The 24,371-nt window shown below is 33.3% G+C and overlaps 2 protein-coding genes across 3 annotated transcripts; both read left to right on the top strand.

The window, feature by feature from the left end:
* Positions 1-1,028: 1,028 nt before the first annotated feature.
* On the top strand, positions 1,029-24,286 carry LOC140447229 (mitochondrial protein C2orf69 homolog). 2 transcript variants are annotated; one of them, XM_072539758.1, is made up of 6 exons: positions 1,029-1,236; positions 14,456-14,622; positions 15,660-15,787; positions 19,427-19,620; positions 23,225-23,500; positions 23,999-24,286. In XM_072539758.1, the coding sequence occupies exons 2-6, from the start codon at positions 14,479-14,481 to the stop codon at positions 24,184-24,186; spliced, it is 930 nt and encodes a 309-aa protein (XP_072395859.1). In that variant the 5' UTR covers positions 1,029-1,236; positions 14,456-14,478; the 3' UTR covers positions 24,187-24,286. The 2 variants fall into 2 exon arrangements, with proteins under 2 accessions (XP_072395859.1, XP_072395860.1); XM_072539759.1 differs by lacking the exon at positions 1,029-1,236 and adding an exon at positions 11,990-12,120.
* On the top strand, positions 8,682-11,968 carry LOC140447228 (two pore potassium channel protein sup-9). The gene is made up of 2 exons (XM_072539757.1): positions 8,682-9,423; positions 11,485-11,968. The coding sequence occupies exons 1-2, from the start codon at positions 8,855-8,857 to the stop codon at positions 11,942-11,944; spliced, it is 1,029 nt and encodes a 342-aa protein (XP_072395858.1). The 5' UTR covers positions 8,682-8,854; the 3' UTR covers positions 11,945-11,968.
* Positions 24,287-24,371: the final 85 nt, after the last annotated feature.

Below are 24,371 nucleotides of genomic sequence, written 5' to 3'. Positions count from 1 at the left end.
GTGTACCCTTCATACCAGGGAACACTGACACAATGCAAAGTTTCAGACTTTTTTTTAAATCTATTTGTTTTCTTAATTTATAGCAATGTAGTCATTCATGATGTATTTGCAACGTCCAAATTAATATTTGCAAGTAAAATCCTATTAATGGTCTAGCGATGACAGAAATTCAAATTTTTCTGTGTCACTGTACCCACCTCTCCCCTATCTTAGGCTTGAATATTCCCAGAAGTCTTTCATCCTTCTGCGTTAGAGTTCATGTTTCCGCTCCGTATTTATTTATTTATTTATTTATTCATTTCAACGGTAGAACAATTTACAATAAAATACAACAAATAGTAAAAAGTAAAGATCATGTACAATAAACATCAAAACAATAACAAAGTAACAATTAAATAGTAAAAATTTGTACATTAAAACAGTATATCAAATCACAAAAGTTAAAAAATATCACATATTTAGATTAATATTGTATATTAATAATTGGACAGAATGGATCCAATAGGAGGTCATTGCAAGAGCTGAGCATTCTCGATAAGGGAAAATGACGAGCATAATCAGTCCTATGAAAACTAATATAAAAGTGCAGTGTGTCGAGTTCTACCAGTATCTTTCTAGATACCTGTTTGTCGAAAGGGTCTAAAGTTCCAAACTGGCCTTTCGCCAGTTTGGATCTTAAAGTAAGCTTTACCAAGCAGGTCACTGATGCCAAAAGAGATATTGGACGACTATTTTGCCTTACAAATTGACGAGTTTCTTTATGTGTTTCTTTATGAATTAAAGTAGGTATGTCATTTTAGGACACTTTCCCCTAAATAGTGTTATTTTATCAAAGTTTAAAAAGTACTGCTTTATACATTTGACATTGGATTCATCTAGAATGAACCTGATAAATTAAGAAGTTAACAATCTCCTTTGCCTTTTATCCAGCCAATTTGGATAATACGCAAAGTATCCGGGTAAAACTAAAAGTTTACCCAATTTTTCGGACAGACTCCTTGCCACTGTTTGTGTCAGAATCAGAAACTAGATGTCACTATTTAAAGGTTAACTGTCAATTATTTTGGCTGGCAGTGTCTAAATTATTATTGTCTTGTCTATTTACTGGATGTTCAACATAAACAAAACATTTATTTACTTTATTTATCTTTGCCTATTATTGTGAATGATTAATATTTTAAATTATACTAGTCATTAGTGTAAAGTGTATTTTAAATACAGGTTATCTTCATTCACGTAAGTAAAATATTACTTTATATTATTTCAGAAATGGGGATTTGTGATTTCATTACTGGCAAAATAAATGTTTTTACAAAGTAGTTAGGCAAATATGATGTTCCCGTATATTACACTATTTTATTTGTTTTATAACCTTTGTGATCTCCTTATTCATCAATGACTATTTAATGCGTTTTTCCGTACAATTTCTCATTCCTTTTTATTCCCATGTTTACAAAAATTTACTAACTGTGCGACTGGTTTTGCTTTTTCTGGGTGTCTGTCTTCTATTTGAATTTCACTTAATCGATTTTTGCTAAATACTGCTTTTCAGCTATCTATATACTTTATTATTCAAGTTTCTAATAATTATATTCTCAGCATCTACAATATGATATAAGCTTCAAGTTTACTTTCCTTTACATTTCATCAATAACCATGCAACACATTAATAATTTCAAATAAGTGTTATAATGGTTGTGCATATTTGCAGCTTGGACTTTCCATTCAATGTTTTTTAATTGAATACCTAGTCAATAAATGCTTTAATAGTTGCCCATAAACAGAAAAAATGGATTTTGGAAAATAATTTAAAGGAAAAGATTATCTAAAAATATCTTTCTTCAAAAGATCTTAGAACCGATTTTGATTTTATAAAATGATTATTTTATTTCATATAAATTAAAAAAGCAATTATATTGCCCACTTCTTGTGCTTCTACTCTAAAATCAATCTTTATCGATTAGAGGTTGTTATTCAAATCACATTAAATTTTCAAATTTGCATAAAAACAATTTTTAGATTAGTTTTTTCGCCCCAAACTTTTCCTAGTTTTATACTTACAAAGACTCATTTGGATTATGAAAATTTCATTCTTTCTCTGGGAACTATTGGGATCTGGGATTTAAGAGTATATAAGATATTACCAATAGGAAAATACAATTTGCATATTGTTCTGAAGCTATTTTCTTGTGGCATCTTAATGCAATTTAATATTTTTGTTATCCTCTATATGTTATTGACTTGCTAATCATGGTATTTTCTTTGTATTGATTTCCATTGTTTAATATGGAAACCAGATTCTACTCAATTCTACCAAGGAATTTGTAAGGCAATTGGTTTCATTTAGCATAATTAGAGCCTATTCTTTGATTTTTTTCTTTTTACCATCTGGTTTTTTCATGATTATACTTTTTTTTATATACTACTATTTTTCAATTGAACTCTATGTTCTTTTTCCCATTTGTATGCACACTTATTCTAATATTTAATGGTCTTTATGTTTCACCTAAATAAAAATGTTCGCATTCAAAAGTAATTTTATAAATACAATTCTTTCTTGTTCATTGTTAGGTTTAGATGTAGATAAAGTAGACCTCAATGTGATTGTTGTTTTGAATGTTGTTAAAATCTTGAATTTATTTTCTATTCTTTTAAGTTTTTCTGAGAATCCTTTTATTTATGTTAGTTATTTTCCTCATATTATTTGTTGTGGATATTATAGGATCCTGTTCTAAGGTGTTCTATTTAATTTTGTCTATTATTGAAAATATGAGCTAAGCCATAAGTGATTCAGATGGAAAACACCTGAGTTATTAACAAAAAAAAACACAATTATCTCATTAAAAAAAGAATAAATTAGGTTAATAGCTTTTCCACAAAAATGATCTTATTCCATGTAAAATTGGCATTATTTATACAATTTGTCTTAAAATTTTAACCAGTTTAAAATGCCTAGATTTGGAAAAAAACTAGTTTGTGCTTATTTTTCTTGAAATTGGAGGAAAAAAATGACAGGAAAACTTAAATGGTTCTCTTACTATAACTTCTTTAATTCTAAAGATATTTAATTGGTCCAAAGCCTATATCCTAGCGAATTTGAGTACTACAAGATCTGGGAAGTTAAACGTTTTTGAAGTCATTGATTTTTAAAGTATGCAATTTAAAGGGTTTAAAAAAGCAACTTTTCACACTTATGTGCAAACGAAACATTAATATTTCAATTAGTTTTTACCGTATAAAAATAACAAGAGATTGTACATTTTTAGTAGAAAAAATACTATATTTTCCATATCTTTGTTAGTTTCAGAGTATTTTTGAAAACATGAAAAAATTTTTTTACATTTCAAAAATTAATTCAATACTCAATTGAAGTGTTTTTCAAATCTAAGCATTTTAAACTGGTTAATATTTTATGACACGTCGTTAATACATAAATAAAGCTAATTTTATGTGGAATAAGATTGATTTTTATTTTTGTGGAAAAGCCAATAACTTAATTTCATCTTATTTAGTTTTTTTAATGAGGTAACCATGTTTTTACTGAATCACTTATGGCTTAGCTCATTTAAAGATCTCATTAAATACTTTTAAAAACATTCTGAGCATTTTTTTTAAAACCTGTTTACGTTATTTGATGATAAAAGTTTCCATTGCAGGTTAATTCAAATCAACCCTCACCTTCATTAGGTTGTACCTCAAGTTGTATTGCCGCGTAAAAATTAAAAAAAACATTTATTTATTATTTTGAAAAGCTGGGAAGAAGACGGAGTGGAAGATTTGCTATAAAATGAAAAACATAGATACGGATTGCTATGCCAGATAGAGTCACAGAAAGTGACTGGGAAAATAGATTGCTGTAGAGGACGAAAACAGCAAACTCATAATAGGAAAAAAGCCGAAGAAGAAGAAGAATGGACTATTATTTATAAACGACAAAGGATAATCATTTTTAGGATCATATAAGGATTTAATGATTCGGTAAAGAGACATTCGAGTAGAAAAAGAACATTTCACGGAACAACTTCAACATCAAATAGAGCTAATTAAGAAGAACATGGAGATAATTATAACAGGAGACCTTAACGGCAGAACCGGAAGGAAAGAAAACGATAAAGTAGTGGGGAGATTTGGAGAGGATGAACTAAACGATAACGGAGAACGTCTGATTGAATTATGTGAACTAAACAACCTAAAAATCACCAACGGATTCTTCAGACATAAAAATATTCATAAATATACATGGACGCAAGAAACACGAAAGCTGAAATCGATAATAGACTACATAATAATCAAACAAGATACCACAATAAAGATCAAATATGTGTGAGTCAGAAGAGGAGCAGAATGTGGAATGGCCCATAAACTACTGACAGCAAAAATGGGCATTTATTGAAAACATAACAAGACCCCCTACAGAAGAACCGTTGAATGCTATAAGAGAAAAACAATACAATATAGAACTATTCCAAGAACAATTAATAAGAGAACTATACCAACAACGTCTAGACCAAAAATTAATAGAATTTAGATACGGCAACATCGAAGAAATATACGAGCATATAAAGGCGAGTATAAAACAAGCAGCATTCTAAGCCCTTGGAGAAAAAGAACATATAACAAATAAACAGCACTATTATGAAATAAATGAACCAACAAAAAGAATAATTGAAGAAAAAAAGCAACTATACAGAAAATTGCTGACTAAAACAATGATGAAGTTTATAAAGAATATAGAGAAAAAGATAGAGAAGTGAAAGTGAAAAAACAAATAACACAACAAAAGAATGAAGAATGGGAGAGAACCTGCTTAAATATTGAAACATACATAGGAGGTACAAGAACTTTTGAGTCATGGAAAGTACTGAGAGGATTGAAACAAAACTCAAAAGAAAAAATTAAATTGGGAAATATACAGGACAAAGAATGGAAGGACTATTACAAGGAACTGTTCAGATTCCTACAACAAGAAATAGAAATAACAGATAGGGAAATGAGAATGGCTATAAAAGCAATCAAAAATAAGAAAGCACCGGGACCTGGAGGCATCTCACCTGAGCTTATAAAATACGGATCAAAAAAATTACACCGGATGATACAATGGATATTTCAGAAAGCCATAAATGGAGAACAGCTCCCAAAAGAATGGACGGAGACATATATGACATCTATATTTAAGAAAGGAGATAGAAAACGATGCGAAAACTACAGAGGAATAAGCGTAATATTATCAATAGGAAGATTATATGGGAAGATACTGCGAGAAAAGATAGAGCAAGCGATAAAAGACAAAATCGGGGAGGATCAGGCAGGCTTCACGGCAGGAAGATGATGCATATACCACATATACACACTGGAACAACTGTTGGAAAAGAAAAAAGCAAAAAATAGAGATATACATTTTGCATTTGTGGATCTGAGAAAGGCGTATGACTCTGTACCAAGGTCAGAACTATGGGAGGCAATGTACAAATTAGAAATACAGACGAAACTCATAGAAGCTACAAAAGCTCTGTATAAAGAAAATAAAGTGTCCATTAAAGTAGGAACAAGAATTATAGGAGACTTCACCACAACAAAAGGCAGGGTTGTTCCACATCTCCAACCCTATTCAAAATGTACTTAGAATGGAAAAGAAAATGCGAAGGCATGGGAGTACCGGTACGGAACGAATACCTATATATGTTAAGCTTTGCAGACGATCAAGTAGTGATTGCACAAGACCAAGACGACCTCAGCTACATGATGAAGAAACTACAAGAAGAATATACCAAGGCTGGCCTATATATTAACCTCGCGAAAACAGAGTATCTATCTACAAGTGAAGAAGACATAGAAGATCTACAGATTGTTGACAACGTAACAATCAAAGGAAAGGATAAATTCAAATACTTGGGGTTTATAATCACGAAAAAGGCAACATACAAGAACAGCAAGCCGACAACTTAACTCAGTATGGTGGGTAGACACCTATATATGAATGGGCTGAAAATTGGATCATAAACAAGAAAAACAGCAGTAAGATAGTAGCAACAGAGATGGAATGCCTGCGAAGATGCTGCAGAGTAACAAGAATGGATAGGAGAAGTAATGACGAAATAAAGCAAAGAACATCAATAGAAACAGACATACTAACATATATAGAACAAAAAAGACTAAAGTGGTATGGACATGTAAGAAGAACTATCGTCAGCAAATGGATAAAGAGAATAACCGAATGGAGTCCCATAGGAAGGAGGAAAAGAGGACGACCCCGAAAATCCTGGAGGAACAAAGTACAGAGAACAAAGACGACGCCATGAGTAAGAGAGGCCTAAACGATGGAGAATGGGATAACAGAGAGAGATGCGGTTGAGCGGTCAGAAAAGTCAGACAAACTTTTCTATTCTGTCCTGTAAACATATATTTGTCATCTAGTTGATTTTCCGCACAAAGACTGTTTCCCAAGCCATATTATTTTTTGTTTTGCTCTTCGGAGTAGTAGATTCCTATCTGTAAAAAAAGGCGCTTTTTTTAATTACTTTGGTGTCTCTAACAATATAGTTAACTTTCCATGCTTTTTTCAATAAAAATATTATTTTTTATTTCTTCAAATTGTTTTACTAAGCTCAATTAAAACGAGTTACTTTTTCTCCTGGCTTCATGTTTCGATATATTGTACATCTGCGAGAGAATAGAATTATTGTATTATATTATACTATTCTTGTTAACATATTGTGACATTTTTGTGACTTTTTAATGTTTGTATAAATTTAAAAAACTCTGAATGTGTTTTTTTAACTGTAACTTTTATTGTATTTATTAAATGTATTTTGTAACACCTCAACATATGCATTTGATATTGTTTGACATCTATATATGACTTCACAATCATTAGAACTGAAGAAGTGCAGAAATACTGCACGAATCGTTTTCATTTAAAAAAAAGATTGAAATAGTTTTTTCATTTTTTATTTCTCCTTGACCGATATCCTCATTTCAGTGAGATTTTAATCTCACTCACATTGTATATATATATATATATATATATATATATATATATTTATATATATATATATATATATATATATATATATATATATATATATATATTGTTATGTTTCTTCTTTCCCAATCAAAGAAAAATAAATAAAAATATCCATCGGAATAAAATTTTAAGATATCATTATAAACAAAAATGTATATAGTAATTTAAGATAAGATTTAGTGTAGATAAGAATAGAAATTTGTTTGGCAAACGACCTTTTTCCGTTTCAAACAAAATTATCAAAAAAACCTTTGTTTAGAATTAGAAGACATTTTACCTGTAAGTTAATCTTTTCATTGTTTGTATAGTCGAGTATTAAATGAACATATTCTAATCTTTTGAAATATGTATAAATTGTGTATTGACAAAACCAATTTTAAAGTAAGCTATTTAGTTTTTCTCTGAAACCGAAATTAGGCTTTTCCAAAATCATGGTAAACACAATTTGAGCTTTTGATTGGACGGTCGTTTTTAAATGGGAATTTTGTGAGCCGATCATGAGACCGGAGGAGTTAGTTATAATTTGGTCATTGACAGAAATAGTCGTTTGTCTCAAGATAGAGTGTGTTTCGTGAGTTTGGATACCGGCGTAACGAAAAGAAGTGAATAGTTCTGCAGAAGGAGATAACAAGTAGATTAAAAGAGGTCCTTGTATCTACCGTGGGCATCTTGTAAAGTATATGTAAAAGTATTCTTACGGCATCAAGTTGACAAAAGGAGGTCCTTGTGTCATAAATAAGTAGCTGAGTTTGGAGAAGTGAATCAGGTGTCTTTGTGTAGTCTGCAGGAGGTTTGCAGAGACGTTAGGAAGGAGCCGGGGTGCCAAAGAGGAGAGATCACATCGTTGAGGAGACTGGACTTTTCTGGGTATGTTCCAACATACAACTCAACAAGAAAATAAGCTGTAAGTGTTTGTACAATTGAATTTTATATCTGTGAAGGGTCGGTTTGACATCATGGTCATTAACATTCAAATTTAAGAACTAAGGTTTTGGTAGGCTAATCAAAAGTTTAAAGTTTTGTTGTTTCTTTTTTTAAGTAACGAAAAATTTAAGTAAAATTGGTTTTCACGTAATATAAATGTATGTAGATTTAAAATCTTATTATTATAAAAATTTGAGTTATTTTCTTGTATGCTGATTGAGACGATAACGACAGAATTTGATAATTGTTTTATTCTTTCATATAAAATAAAGAAACGTAAATTTTTGTAATATATTTTTTTTTATTCTTATCCTTTTTTCTCTATCCCGATAAAAGACAACTAGAAAATCTTTGAATCCATCGATCACAGGTAATATAAGGAGTTTATTTTACTTTTGATAACAAATAAGTTATATTTTTTTTATTGGCTCAATAAACTAAGATTAAAGTCAAAATAAACAATAATAGCAATATATATATATATATATATATATATATATATATATATATATATATATATATATATATATGTATATATATATATATATATATATATATATATAATGGCACATTTGTAAATAATATATTTATATTAAAACTTACTAAAATATTATTTGCATGAAATTCAATATTCGATAATTTATTTAAAAAATGTTGTGTATTTTTTATATACTATTTGTATTTTAAGTAATACGTTTTTGTCTTTTTGAATTTTAAAAAGTTTAAAGATTTTGCCGCGCACTCCAAAATCTCAAAAATATCTTAAAAGAAAACGTTGGTACACCACTGACTTGGTTGTAGTGACTTGGCTAAGATCCAAAGCATGTGTTACGCTTAAAAATAACTCTTGTACACTTGTGAGTAGTTTCTTTCTTGTTTATTAGTTTTTATATCAGAAATACAGCGATGGAGGAATACTATCAGGGAAGTTCTCGAAGCAGGGGTTCTTCTTCAGTGAGCGATAATGACCCAAGAGCGAAAATTAAAGATTGTTGTCGAAAAGTCATTGCCTTCATGTGTACTCAAGTCGGATTGGGAGCGTTAGTTTTCGGTTACACCTTAGTGGGAGCTGTTAGTTTCATGACCCTTGAACAGAAAGGGGTAAATATAGAACCTGTACAGATTAACGAAAAGAGAGAGGAATATCTGGTAAAGCTGTACAAAGTTGCACTTAAACACAACATATTCGACGTGGACAGCTTTTTTTCTGATTCCGATGCAGTATTAAGGAGCTATCAGGAAAAAGTTGTCGAGATTTTCAAGTATGGATATAGCGAAAGGTCGGTGAACGATATGTGGACGTTTTCGGCAGCTTTGATGTATTCTCTAAGTGTTATAACAATGATTGGTTATGGAAATTTAGTGCCTAGAACTTCTTACGGAAAAATAGCGACTGTTGTTTATGCGCTTTTTGGTATACCGCTTTATGTTTTGTTCTTTCTGAATGTTGGAGATGCTCTAGCTGGCAGTTTCAGGTAAGTTCCTCAATGAAACAATTTAGTTTTATTAAGGCATTCAGTGAACATCAAAAATAATATTAATTTGGAATATTTGCATGCCTACACGTAGCTTTAGTCTTTATAAATGAAACAGTGAGACTTTTTGCTTTAATTTTTCATATTTATTGAGTGACTCTTGACAGAATTTCGTTTCAAGGCCCAAGTGAAGTAAACTTGCTTACATAGAAATACCACTTTAAACTTTTCGACTTGAACTATATTTTTTTCAGAAACTATTACCCGGATCAAAAAAGGGATATACTGTTTGAAAGATAATTTAATATGCTTTAATATGAATATACATTTATGAAAATTTATTTCGACTTTTTTATTTTTTATTTGCTGTAAGGCATATCTAATTTTCGAAGGAAGAAGTTATTTTAGGGAGAGTTTCCGAGCCGACGTTTAGAAATGTTCTATGGTCTGTTCCGGGGTTCTGTATTGTAGATGTATACAGATTCTCATAGAACGTTTGTATTTCCTTTATTATTTTAGTTTTTTCCATCACCGTATTCCTCTGTTGGATTTTGATTTTAGTTATCTTTGATTTTCCGTTATGTAGTTAAATTTGATTTCAATACTCTCATGTTTCCATTGTTTTCGATGGTTTGCAATATTTGTTTTGTTTGATAGGCTCGCAAGTCTGACCTTATGCTCTTTTTAACTTTATTGTTGATAGCCTTATACTCTTGTGATGCTTTCGATGATAGCCTTATACTCTTGTGATTCTTTCGATGTTCTTCTTTCTTCCATTAAATCCAGTGTTGTTTGTTTCAATTTAGTTTTTCTCGGATTTTTATTTTTACCACAGATCTTTTTTGCAGTTGATGTTATGTCGTTAGTTAATTTTTGTGTTATTTCATTTATATCTTTCGTGTTGAATACTGGTAGAGGTCCTAGTCTCTTTTTTAGTTCACTTTGATATTCCTCTTGATTAATTTCGAGTGCTTCTGTTTGGTAATTTATGCTGTATTAATCATTTTCTTCTATCGAATTTCGTATTTACTTCTATTCGCACCCTAACTAATCGATGATCACTACAAGTGTTGACAGAATTTAATAGAGTAACATCTTTAGCAATATTTTTGAAGTTAGAGAGTATAAAGTCAATTTTATTTTTTACTTTGCCGTCTGGGCTGTGCCTCGTCCATTTTCTCTGCATCTTTTTCTTGTAGAATGTGTTTAAGCAGAATAGTTTTTCTTTGCTGAGGAAATTTGCAAGCATATCTCACCTGTGATTTCTACTTCCCAGTCCAAAATTTCCAATACATATATTCGTTGTCGTTGTTATTTTCGTTCTTTCCTATTTTAGTTGACATCTCCCGTAATTATTACGTAATATAATTTCTCTAAGTTTCTGGCATTAGGCATAGCTCTAATCAAGTCCTATTAGATATACTACGGTCGCTATTATTTCTTGTGGGATGTTAAGCCACTGTTCTTCTACTGCGACGAAAAGCTCTGGGATCGAGTTTGGGGTATGAAACCTAGCTCCAACTCTGTTGTAGCTCATCCCATAAATATGTTCTATGGGATTGAGGTCTGGACTGCACGCTGCCCATTCCATGACCCGTAAACCGACTTGGTAATAAAATCTTGCACGATTCTTGCATTGTCCCGTCCAGAAGCGGAAGCTTCAATAACAGTTGTAGGTTGAGGAGTTCTGAAAGTACAAGAACAAGTTGATGGTTGCTGTTCAATAGGTGTGTTTGAGGCTTTTATGGATTGTTCTACAATAGCCTGTCTGTGACGTTTGCTGCATCGTAGTCTTCATCCTAGAACGCATTTCTATTATGTGGATATATTCCAGTTTTTTTTATCTCTTCTAGATTTCCCAAGGCGGCCAAATTCTCGTACAAGATTACTATTGTTCCTAGTGGGATAATTGTAAAAATCTAGTGCCTAAGATTTTGTTTTATTTGATTACAATTATTTCTTTTTTGATGTTCACATAAGTCCTTTAGAAATAATAAAATTAACAAACCCTGTTGAACATTATCTTTTCTATTCAACTAACCTGTAATTTTTAACTTTTAGATGGATATACAGAAAAATGTACAAATGCTCAACTCAGCCCGAAGACGCGGATGAGATTCCCAAAAGGATCATAGTGCCTTCTAGCGCTTGTATTTGGGTGATGATTATATACGTTTTAGCTGGTGCTGCGATTTTCAGTGCCTGGGAGGGTTGGGGTTTTCTCGATAGCATTTACTTTTGCGTTACGAGTTTGTGCAAGATTGGAATGGGCGATTTTGTGCCTGGAACTGGGACTGTTTACAACGAAGCAGAAGGACATTCCAAGTTAGTTCTGAGTTATATCTACATATTTTTCGGTTTAGGACTTGTAGCCATGTGTTATAACCTAATGAGGGAAGAAATCAGAGAGAAAGTGAAGAATATCAGAGAAGATTTTGCTCAGTGTGTAGAAGATACTAGACTTAGGATTATTGAGTGCTGTAAAAAAATTCGGGGTGAACAAGAGGAGTACGAAGACTGAGGCCTAAAACAGTGCGGTGGCGAACAAAAGTATTATTAGGTGTACTCTTAAAGATAAAACTTTTATATATTTTTATAAACGTCAGAAATAATAAATACCAATTTCATTAATATTTAAGTGCATTTGATCTACCTGCAATCAAGTTTTTTTAAGTATATACTCTCAAGGATTTTGAGGTAATTTCTTTTTCCATTTCAACTAATTACCTATGTTATTACGCAAATTAAAATTTGCGGAACTGATAAATGACGCTTTTACAATTATCTATACTATAATTTATATTTAAATGGGAATAAGCCACAATTAAAGGTTAAAATACGTTTATTGACGTTTCAATTTCCACTTCGGAAATCGTTCTCGAGAACGATTTCCGAAGTGGAAATTGAAACGTCAATAAACGTATTTTAACCTTTAATTGTGGCTTATTCCCATTTAAATATAAATTAATTTAAAATGCCACAAGAAAATAGCTTCAGAACAATATCTATACTATAAATCACATTAGTCTATTACAATGTTACATTTTTTATGCCTTAGCGTTCATATTATTTATTTGATATGTTGGGTGGTAAGGGAAAATTAATTAATGGGAAAATCCCAGTAGTTGGCTGTATACCATAGTTAAAAAACTTATACAGAAGTAAAAAACATCAAAATTTGTATATGGGTATAAAAAATATTTAATTAAAACTTGTTAAAAATGTCTTCCAAAATTTACTTCAGTGTCCAAACTCGAAACTCTTAGTCTGGTAAAAACACTCCTAGTTAACAACTCTATTCAGTCCAACGTCATTTCATCGATACTGGATATCCTTGAATTATGTCTATCTCACGATTTCTTCCAATTTAATAACAAATTTTACAAACAACCTGATGATCTAGCAATGGGCAGTTGCTTATCCCGTTCCTGGCTAATGTCTTTATGGATCATTTTGAATCCAATCACATCATAAAAAATCCTGAAATTTTACATTGGTTCCGTTATGTTGATGACTGTTTAGTCTTCATTTCAGGTAATCATGACTCAGCTCAACAACTACTTCTTAAAATTAATCAAATCCACCCAAATATCAAATTTACCTTGGAACTAGAATCTTCCCAAGCCATTAACTTTCTACATTTATCTATTACCAGACACAACAATCAATTTGATTTTTGGTATCTTTCGTAAAGCCACCCAAACCGATCATGTTATTCATTCTTCCTCCAATCACCCTTTATCACACCAATTAGCTGCTTTTAGAAGTTTCATCCACAGACTATATTCCATACCTATGTCAACTGACTCCTTTAATAAAGAACTCAACGTCATAAAACAAATAGCTATCAACAATGGTTATGATTCTTTTATAATAGATAAACTGATCCGTAAAAGAGAATCCAGATTGCTTCAAAATTCTGCTTTTAATCAATCTTCTACCCCAATTTATAGGTCTTTACCATATCACACCCCTACATTATCTGAAAAGATCAGACGTATTATAATTAATTCTTCAAAAAACACACACATATCTTTTAAAGTTGGAAATACTCTTAACCATTTCTTGACAAATACCAAATATACAATACACTATATGAACCGTAGTGGAGTTTACAGACTGACTTGTTCTGATTGCGATGACTCCTACATTGGCAGGACTTATAGGTCACTCTCAACTAGATCTGCAGAACACTCTAAAAGAGACATTACATCAGCTTTTTTTCATCACCTTAAAGTTAACAATCATCATTTTAACATCCCTGATGGTGTTAAATTAATTCACAACATCCAAGATAGGAACACTTTACGGTTTGATTTGTATGAGGACCTTGAGATTTCCAGAGACATGAAGACTAGCCCCAATTGTGTCAACCGCCAAACTACCCTAAATCGACCTTTTACTCCCATACACCGACAACTATTCCCTTAATCCAAATCATCATTTTAATAATTGTCTTTAAATTTCCTTTCTTCTCTTTTTTGCTACTGTTTTCCCTCGTTTCTAATCACCCATTAACACATACCTCAATTTGTCCCTCCCCCCGTTTTCTTCCTTTTGTATTTTTATCATATCCCTCTCACTTTCACTATCTTATCCCATCGCAGTTTCTTGCTTTATTTCCCATCCCCCTTTCAGCCTTTTTTTTTCCTACTTACTCTGTCATATTTTCTTTCCTCATGTCTCTTACTTCTTGGGTCACCTTACTTATCGTGCTGTGACTTGTTCTTCATCATCAATATTCACCCCTCCATTCGACACTTTCAGTCTGTTGACTCCATTACCACCTAGACTAGGCAATATTTCACTTAACTAACTCAGATAACCAGTCAATATAATGTCCTCACTGATAACTCAACACATAGTCTCTATTATTTTATTCTTTCTCTGATGCACATTCACACACACACACACACCATTCTGTCTGGTTGCTCATGCATATATTTAACTAAACACGTAAACACCCTTTACCGTTGTAGTTCCTTTCTAAAGTACATCATCAATAGTCTAATTATATTATTTTACCTTGCAGGCACTGTATCAAGTTTTAAATCTATGACCAGCAAAAAGCTACCAGATATTGTACGATTAACTAATATTTCCGGGTACGAACAAAGATGCAACGATATAGTGTATTGCAGACCTCAAAATGTTACCGAAAACCCAAATCTCTGTGTATTCTTCGGCGGAGATGTTCAGGTAATGACTTTATTATCTTCAAAATATGTATACGGCCGTAAAACAGTATATTTATCTTTTACTTATAATCGACTGCATAACTCTAAGTGGATTTACTAGTTCAGGTTCATGCTGCCGATCAGGTTGTTGGTTTAGCCCCCTGCCTCGAGGAAGACATTTAAGTACACAGTGCTGAAGCTGCTTGATAATCAGGATGGATTCAATTGATGAGGAATAATGCAATAACAAAGGATAAACGAAAACGGAAACCAGGAAACAATAATTATTGAAATGAGAAAACATAACCATGTAAGAAGACTTACCATCGGTTAATTTCGGTCCTGAATTTCTGACCTTAAATGTCTCATTTATATACATTTCAAAATAATTTATTAAATTATAATAAAATATAATATTGTTTATAGAATAGTATATATACCTTGGAGCAACTTGTTTCAACTGACCCTAAGACATTTCTCCATCACTGGAAAACATATACCTAACAACTTTATGCAGAGAATAACCAGCGAAATCTTCCAGACGAATATAAATGCGAACTTTCTACAAAAATACTTATTTCAGAAATTCTAAAGACAATAAAACAAAGTAAGCAAGACCAGATGAAATATACATAGAAGTAATAAAACTGCTAAAAAACAAGATATTGGTGCATGGTAGAAATATTCAACATCTATGAGGCGGGCGCAGTACGGAATGACTTTCCCCAGTCTAGCTTTGTACCTATTCCGAAGAAACCTAACGCAAACAGTTGTGATCAGTTCCGAATGATCAGTCTGTTAAGAGCTAACGCGCACTACAGCGGCTCCGGCCACGACCACTGGTCGGACCTTGGCCGCATCGAATCTGACCTACAATGCCAGCAATAGGCTGCTTCTACGATAGCCGCACCTCCAGGAAGGCTTTCTATATTAATTTTTCTTTTCATTTACGAAATGGATGTCACGGAGGTAGCTCTTGCTTTGTATATGTATAATGGCTGGCAATACAACTTTTTTCAGTCTTACTAGGTAACCGTAAATAGTATTATTATTTTGTAGGACTTCACAGAAAACATGCTCAGTCACAGAGATAATAAAAACTACGTGCAGTGGAATTTGGAAAATATAGCTAAAATCTTACAGCACAGATTCCTTAACAGTCATATTGTTGTAATACGTCCAGTCAGGTAAGAGGTATTTTCGATTAAGCAAAATATTATTGCAGTTAACCATTAAATACTCCGATCCGATGTGGGAAGTTATATTAAACTAGCGGACCCGACAGACTTCGTTCTGTCACATAGATTTGAAATGTGGCAGTTTATTTCTTTAATTCTCCTGAACAGAACCGTCACCATGATGATAGGGCGGTGTGTGAGGGTCAGCTCAGGTGACCTAAGTATCTTCGCTTCCACGATCTTTGGACACCCTTTTGGATCCACTAAAAACCCCGACTGGATGTCTGCCAGAGGGCTTCAAACTAAGAGGGGAACTTAAAGTTCAAACCTGATTGAAAAATAATCTAAAGGGATAGTGGGAACCTAAAGGTGACAAATATTTATAAAGTGGGTGCTTCAATGACAAAACATAGAGATAATTAATTATTTATTATTAACATAGGGTGGAAAACCGATGTAATAAAGAATAATGAAATAAAACGTATATAAGTATTTTCAGTAATCGCTTTATTGTACATCAAGTGAATCATAATTATTAACAAAAATCTGTTTTATTTTTATTGTAGTGCTTTATGATATACAATGTTTTTTGTTTGATTACCTGGTGAATATACAAACAAATCTGATGGTTTTCCAACATGGCAACAGGCAACATACAATTGACCATGTGAGAAACATGGGTTTATTCTAGATTAATACCACAAACACCTAATGATTGCCCCTGTAACTTATTTATGGACATAGCAAAAGTAAGCCGCACTGGAAACTGTAGTCGTTTAAATTCAAATGGTACATTAGTCGGAATCATTGGGATGCGTGGTATCAAAACGTCTTGTCCTTTATACTTTCCTTTTAGTTTAGTTGCTTCTATCGCGTTGTTCAATAATTTTTTTATCGCTAACCGTGTGCCGTTGCAAAGACGCGGTTGGTTGATATTTCTCAGCATTATAACTACCGATCCAACCTTTAATTGAAGATTGTGAGATGGTAAATCCAGCGAGTTTAAAAATTCAGGCGGATAGTTGACGACATCATCTTGGTTCGTACGTTTGTTGCCCCAAATGACGTCATTTGAAAGCAATTGTTATATTGTTGGATATTTGACAAAAAGTGTATCGAATCTGGTCCTATTCCTGAAACCAATGAGTACAATGGCTCTGGTGGTGGATCCAATAGTATCAATTTCACTTTCCCATTTGCGCAACACAATCCATTGCCTTAATTTTTGTATTACAATGCCTTACAATGAGAGCAAACCAAGTTCATAGATCCAATAGTAACACATTGGTAGTTACTGTAGTCAATTGACAAATCGTAATTGAAAGCAGCTCGATTCAAACTTGCGCGATTATTAGTTGAATCTCTCGCTCTCGCTTCCCGCTTTCGTGATATACGAATTCTTTCACGTTCATTTCGGTCGTCACGTTCTTGTGCAGTATGATTAGATCGGTAATTAGTTTGGTTTGTAGCATTTCGGGTTCTTCTACCTAAATTACTTCGTCTTATAGGAGGCATATCGAATATATTAATCACAGGTATTAAAACACTTTGCACAAAACACGATATAAAACAATCAATCAAAAATAAATCGAAGAAAACTGGAGAATTTGTTTCGTTTATCAAGTTGACAAAAGAAAACTGAGTAGATAAGGTAACAGAAAAACAACACGTGTGTGTACACCAATGTACACCGGCAAATTGACAGGTTGTTGTTGTCTGTGAAATCTCTACTTTGTCTGCGAAAAAGAATATAATCATAGATGATATAACACTACGTTTTAGTTTTTTTTAACTTTTTTTTAATTTGATATGACTTGGAGTCAAGTCCTATAAGCCAAAACAATGTTGTATGTGTATAGAGTATATAAAATTAATAATAAATCAATTATTAAAGATAATAAACGCTTTTTAACGCGGTTTGTTTGACAGATGCAACGACGTGAAAACTGATGCAATTTATGTCGCGTTCCGAAACTAAAAAAAAAGAAAGAATATTGCAAGGCCAATCAAATCTATAGCTCTTCCATTTTTTGACTTTTAAATTTGGTCGGGTTCACGATATTATCACTTTTGTGTGAACGCATTAGATCCTCCAACGCGAACACGCACACACACGAACGCGCACACACATTTGATTGAATTTGAACTTTGTGCAGCGACAATAAAGCACTAATTGACTCTTCGACGTTAGGAACACACCTACATTGTTTAGACAACAGTGAGTGCTTGTAATTTAATATAAACTTTATTGAATAGCAATAAAGTTCAAATTGACTTTACATTTAGTTAGAAAATATTTGTATGCGAAAAAGAAAAGGGCTGTTTTAGGGTTTTCCGGGAAATTATTCGAATTTTTCTCGCCGTAAAAACCATCCTTAGACTTCAAGGAACATTTTAAAAAAAGAATTGTTAAGATTGGTCCATGCGTTGTGGAGTTATGCGCTTACCAACACGTTTTGCGATTCATTTTTTTTTTTTTTAAACACTTATACCACATTAACCACGCAGGGTTATTAGTGGGATGACAAACACAATAGTTTTAATACGATTATGTACATTAAATAGTATTATACAATTTTATATCTTTTAAATAACTTAATACATTTAAATTCTTATCTGTCAAGATGGATTTGAGGTCGTCTGGAATTCCATGCATTCTTCTTTGATTTTGGAAACATGGGCAGTCAAGTAGGAAGTGTTTCACTGTCAATGCGGTGGAGCAGTTATTGCAAATTGGCGGTGGATCTTTAGTGATTAAAAATTTGTGTGTGACAGCAGTATGACCAATTCTTAAACGGTTTATAATTACTTTTTCCCAGTAATTTTGCCAAATGTTACTGCAATGATCTTTAATCAGATGTTTCATGTCACAATAAGGATATTTTGTCATTTTTGTAGTATCTTCTAAGTTGATACGGCTTGTAGTTGCTAGTTGATCTGCTTTTTCATTTCCCCAGATTCCAGTATGCGATGGTACCCAAATGAAAGCTATGACCTTTCCCATGGAATGAAGTGTTTCTAATTCATTTTTTATTGTTTGTATAATGGGATTTGTTGTATAAATTTGCTTTAATTTCAATAAGGCATTAAGTGAATCTGTAATGATGACGCACTTCATGCGATTCATTTTTATATTATAGATAACACAAAAAAACTGCATTAAAAAACTAACAAAATACATTCAATGAGAAGTAAAAAATAAAAAAAAAAATATTTGTCAATAAAAGATTCGATTCGCTACGATTGTCAAAATTTAAAAGTCACAAATGTCATCCGATTAATAACAATATTGAATCATATGTTTAAATTTTTAACACACTTCTCGTTTTAAATTAAATTCATATTTATATAATAATTAAATTTCCAATCAAATGATATTTATTTATGTTTTATTATTAATTTAATATTTTGTCTGAATTTGACAGATCTGTCAGAAGTAAACATCGTATGCTTTGTTAATACGTTAGTAGGTGGCGTTAGGAACAAACATGATAACTTATTGAATGAGTAAAATAACCTGTGTTATCATCTCATAAAAGAATCATAAAGCTGCATCAACTAAATAGAAATAATTTTTAATTCAATGTTACATTTGTGTAACTATTTAAATCCAAACATTTGTATGTTTAAGGTAAATGTTTTTTTTAGAACGGAATACAAAACATTTAGTTGCTATGAAAACTTTTTACCGTGTTTTGCATGCGGAGTTCCAAACCACTGTCCTATGAATTTCAGCCTGAAGCATTTAGAAATGTTGTTGATTAATATATCAAGAAAATTGCAAACGATGACTGATGAAGAACTAAAACATGTAGAAGAAGTTTCTAAGAACGGACTAGTAGGTAATTTTTTATAAATCATGTGAATTAAAAATTGATAGTCTTTATTGAAAACATAGTTCGTTAATAAACATATCTGGTAATGATCTAGCTCAGGAGTTTTGTAGGAACCAATTCAACTTTTCGTTGCTTAAAATTTAACTATAACATCTTAATAACTGCAGATTTTAATCATTGTGCATCAATGCAAATTTTCAATATATTTCGCATTAGCTTACTCTACTTACCGATAGCGTATCTTTCCTGTCTTCAGTACGAATGACGTATATATATCTAGACCCAGCCAATGGTGTATATAGTATCACAAACATGATTCCATTTGTTGTTGTTTATTGTTTTAATGCAAAGCTGCACGAAACGTACGATTTTTTTACGAAGTATGTGACTCCTCGTTGTGTGGAAATTTCGTCAGTGTAGTTATCTCCCAATTTTTACGATAGCAGTTTGATTCCAGTACAGATTTTTAATGACACGAATATCTTTGTTATATATTCTTATATTTTTTATTATCTGCATTAATTTTACATCAAAAGTCAAAAGTCTTACTCATAGTTAATCGAATTGTCCAACAATTTCGAAATTATAATCCTTAATAGGGTTATGTGTCTTAAAGAACTACACTAAATGATTCGGTATACGTAATTCGCAGTATTCCTTACTAGTTTATTAATGACTAGACATTGAAGAAGAAAAATTCTAAAGTCGAAGATAATAAATTTGAAATTCAATGAGAATAAATCGCTGCCTCCAGTGAAGTATTGTAAACCTATAAACACCTTTCAAATTCTTTAAATACGTTTGAGCACCGAGGAGAAAGTGCATTATCCTGCGCAGACAAGCGACGAAGGCAAGGAGTCTAAGACATGGAGAAATAGCGAGTGTGTATGTGTGAGAGAGAGTACAAAACTTAGAAAACGGATCTGAAGGGGACGATCTGAGCCGAGAAGGAGAGACAGTGGAGGGATTTACTGAAGCGATGAAGCATTTTAAAGAGTATGCCGCTGGACGAGAAGCTCGAGGCTGTCTGAGAGGTATTCCCGCCCGGGGCTTGGTGTGCCGTGCGGAGCGAGGTATGCCTTCTCTCTAGAGGAACTTGCGTCGGCGGTGGAGTCCCTTAAGTCGCACGAGGCTCCCGGTATAGACGGAATACCGCCAGAGGCCGTTAAATGTCTGGAACAACTAGAGTCTACGTGGCATTTGGGTCACATGCCCTGCTTGAGGCACAAGTGTTTCCGGAGCCTTGGAAAATCTCGAGGCTCGTACTCCTACCTAAAGGAGCTGGAAAGTATCGGCCTATTTGTCTTCTTTTGAACATGGGTGAAAGAGAGGTCTGGGGGATTATCCCCAAGGCAGTATGTATTTTGCAAGAGTAAGAGTACGGTATAAGCGGTGATGGAGTAATTTGGGAGGTGGAGGAAAGCTGATACCACAACAAATGGGCCGTTCTACTAATATTCGACGCCAGAAACGCTTTTAATACTAATAATTGCAGTGGTCCTGTAGCGGCGAGGAGCTTTCCGACATAGTTGATGAATATCGTCTCGGATTATATGTCCGAGAGGGAAATCATGGTTGAGAGAGGCGTGATTGTAGACGTTACGGCTGGGACGCCTCAGGTGTCCGTCCTTAACCCGGTACTGTAGATCCTGGCATACGACGGGGTCATAGATTGCGAATTTGGGGAAGGGGTTTTCTCCTTCGCATTTGCGGATGTAAAGGTAAGGTAGTAAAGGTGAACGATATAGAAACAAATAATATACCGATTGCGAGAGGGGTTAGGCAAGGATGCGTCTTGTCTCCGACGCTTTTCAACGTGTACTCACAGGTCATATTCAGAAAAGCCTTATGGGAAAGAAAAGAGGGAATAAGAATTGGTGGAGAAATCATAAACACCATGAGATTTGCAGATGATACGGTAATTATGGCTGAGAGTATAGAAGAACTACAAACTTTACTAGATGCAATAAATAGTGAATGCATTCAAATGGGATTTGACATCAACACAGATAAGACCAAATTTATGATAGTATCAAGGAGTCCAATAAATAATGAACAACTAACTCTTGGTGGACATCAAATAGAGAGAGTGACAAAATATAAATATCTGGGAGCTTACATCAACACAGAATTAGATCCAGACCAAGAGATCCGGGTACGATTAGAAATGGCAAGGGCAGCGTTCTTAAAATTCAAGCAATTGTTCTGTGACAAAAATCTGAATACTGCGCTGAGACTGAGGTTAGTTGAATGTTACGTCTGGTCGCAACTATTGTACGGGGTAGAAACATGGACACTAAAAGCGCAAATAGTTAAGAAGATTGAAGCCTTTGAACTTTGGATATACCGGAGAATGTTGAGAATTCCATGGACTGCCAGGGTCACCAAAGAGGAAGTGCTGAGAAGGATGGGTCGAGACAAAAAATTGTTGAGAACGATAAAAGTACGCAAGACTGCATACCTTGGACACATACTGAGAAATAATAAATATAGTCTTCTGCAGGTCATCATGCAGGGTAGAGTCGATGGCAAAAAGGGAATAGGTAGAAAGAGGAAGTCATGGCTGCGAAATATTAGAGACTGGACAAACATGACTGTAGACGAATTATTCCACGTTGCAAAAGACAGAGAAGCTTTTAAAAATGTGGTCGCCAACCTCCGTTAATGGGGACGGCATAGGAAGAAGAAGATTCGCGGATGATCTCGTGATGCTGGTAGCAGCGAGGGACGGGGAGGAATTATGGTACACAAATGTCCTGATCCAAGACTGGATGAATGACCACGATTTGAGACGGTAGTCCTTAAAGGGTCGAGAAAGAGAGATATAATTGTATTTGATTATGAGTGTGTGCGGATCACTCATAAGAAGTACGTTAAGTACTTGGGGTGGTGTTACATATGAATGAGAATTGGGGGAGCACGTCTGGGAGGTAACCCGTAAGGCGGCGGAAAGAGCGGCTGCGCTGGAAGGGTAATGCCCAATATCGGGGATATGAATGCGAAAAGAGGAGGGTTTTACACCGAGTTGTGCAGTCTGCCATTCTTTACGCTGCACCAGTATGGAGTGCGACTGTGGAAACACAGGCGTACAAGAGGTTCTTGGTACAAAAGTACGCGGACAGAACTAGTCTGCTGTAGGTAGCAAGTGCTTACAGGACTCTGTTTGCTGCTGCCCCGTGGTAATCACCATTTTTACCGATGACTTACAAGAGCTTATAGAAGAAAAGCATTTTTCATCGGGCAGATATATCTAATCAGACCAGACAAAATGAACAAGACTGATGCTTCTAAGAACTACATGTTATTGGTACAAAGATATTCGCGTTTCATACGAAAATCTCAACTCACTCGAGCAAAATGGAAGAATAAGAGTCTTACAAATTCTGACCCTCATTGATTATTTAGAGTCAACAACTTAAAACAGTATAACCCATTTGGGATTAGGAACGTCCATTATTGGTTTCAGATTGGTTGTTTTTCCTATTAGTATATGATGGCGTAGACATTTAGATTTGTATATTGTGTTTCCATCTTCCCTCATTACTGTTTCTAATAATAACCAAATTTTTCGTGGAAAATCAAGTAAAGTAATTTATTTAATTTGTTTCAGATGATGTAGATACTCCAAAAACTTCAGAAGAAGTTCCACTTAGAACTACAGTAAATTTGAACGATTGTGAGGTTTCACTTATAGGATTCAGCAAAGGATGCGTTGTTTTAAATCAGTTTCTATATGAGTATAACTATTATAAAAACTTACCAGGCTCCGAAGATATAAAAATATTATCATTAATCAAACAAATGTACTGGTTAGATGGTGGTCATTCAGGTGGAAAGAATACGTGGATCACTACCCGTTCACTCCTTGAAACTTTAGCTAGTATGGGTACGTTTTATTTTTTTATTGCGCTTTATTTTAGTATTTTATATTCAATATTCTGTAATTCTCCGCTGATTGGGATGATCCATCATCGATGCTGTAGTTATATAGAGGGTTCAGAAGTGCATTAAGATCGAAAGAAGGTTAGGCAAAGGAATATTAAATATGTTGAATGAAAAATTATTAGTAGAAGACCGTTTGGCATATAAAAACCTTTTACAAATGACTATATATATATATATATATATATATATATATATATATATATATATATATATATAAATTTTGTTTAAAAAATTGTTAGGAATAGTTGAGACTAACCTCACTTTTAGTTAATATCGTAATATTTCATCATTTTTAGTACAAGAAATTAGAGCATGCTCTAATTTTTAGTAATGAATCGGCGCGCGTATCTAATTTGTAGATACAATATTTTTAGTACTAAATTTAGCATAATGGCAAGCAGACCTAACATAAGATTGTTTACCAATATTTTTGTTGCAGATATCAAAGTCTACGTTCATGTTTCTCCATACCAGGTAGCGGATGACCGGAGACCATGGGTTAAGAACGAGGAAAAGAAGTTCACTGAAACACTTAAAAAACTAGGAGCCAATATCGAGCGAACGCTTCACTTCAGCAACGTACCTTCCAGTTTGCATGTTCACTTTAATATTTTAAAAGAATTTTAGGCTTAAAATTTGTAGCTGTCATTTCTATTTTTTTTTTAAATTAAAAAGTTTCTACCTCATAGGAATAAGTAACGACGTTAATAAATTGTAAAATATTCAACTTACTAGTTTTTGTGTTTCCCATAATGGCGTGACCGGTTTTGGAGTATTGATCTGAGACAGACCTATTATTTTCAGTGGCTAAG

The sequence above is a fragment of the Diabrotica undecimpunctata genome, chromosome 8 (assembly GCF_040954645.1).
Source record: "Diabrotica undecimpunctata isolate CICGRU chromosome 8, icDiaUnde3, whole genome shotgun sequence".
Taxonomy (NCBI): domain Eukaryota; kingdom Metazoa; phylum Arthropoda; class Insecta; order Coleoptera; family Chrysomelidae; genus Diabrotica; species Diabrotica undecimpunctata.
Note: the sequence above shows the minus strand (reverse complement) of the source record. Positions and strands in the feature narration are given on the sequence as shown.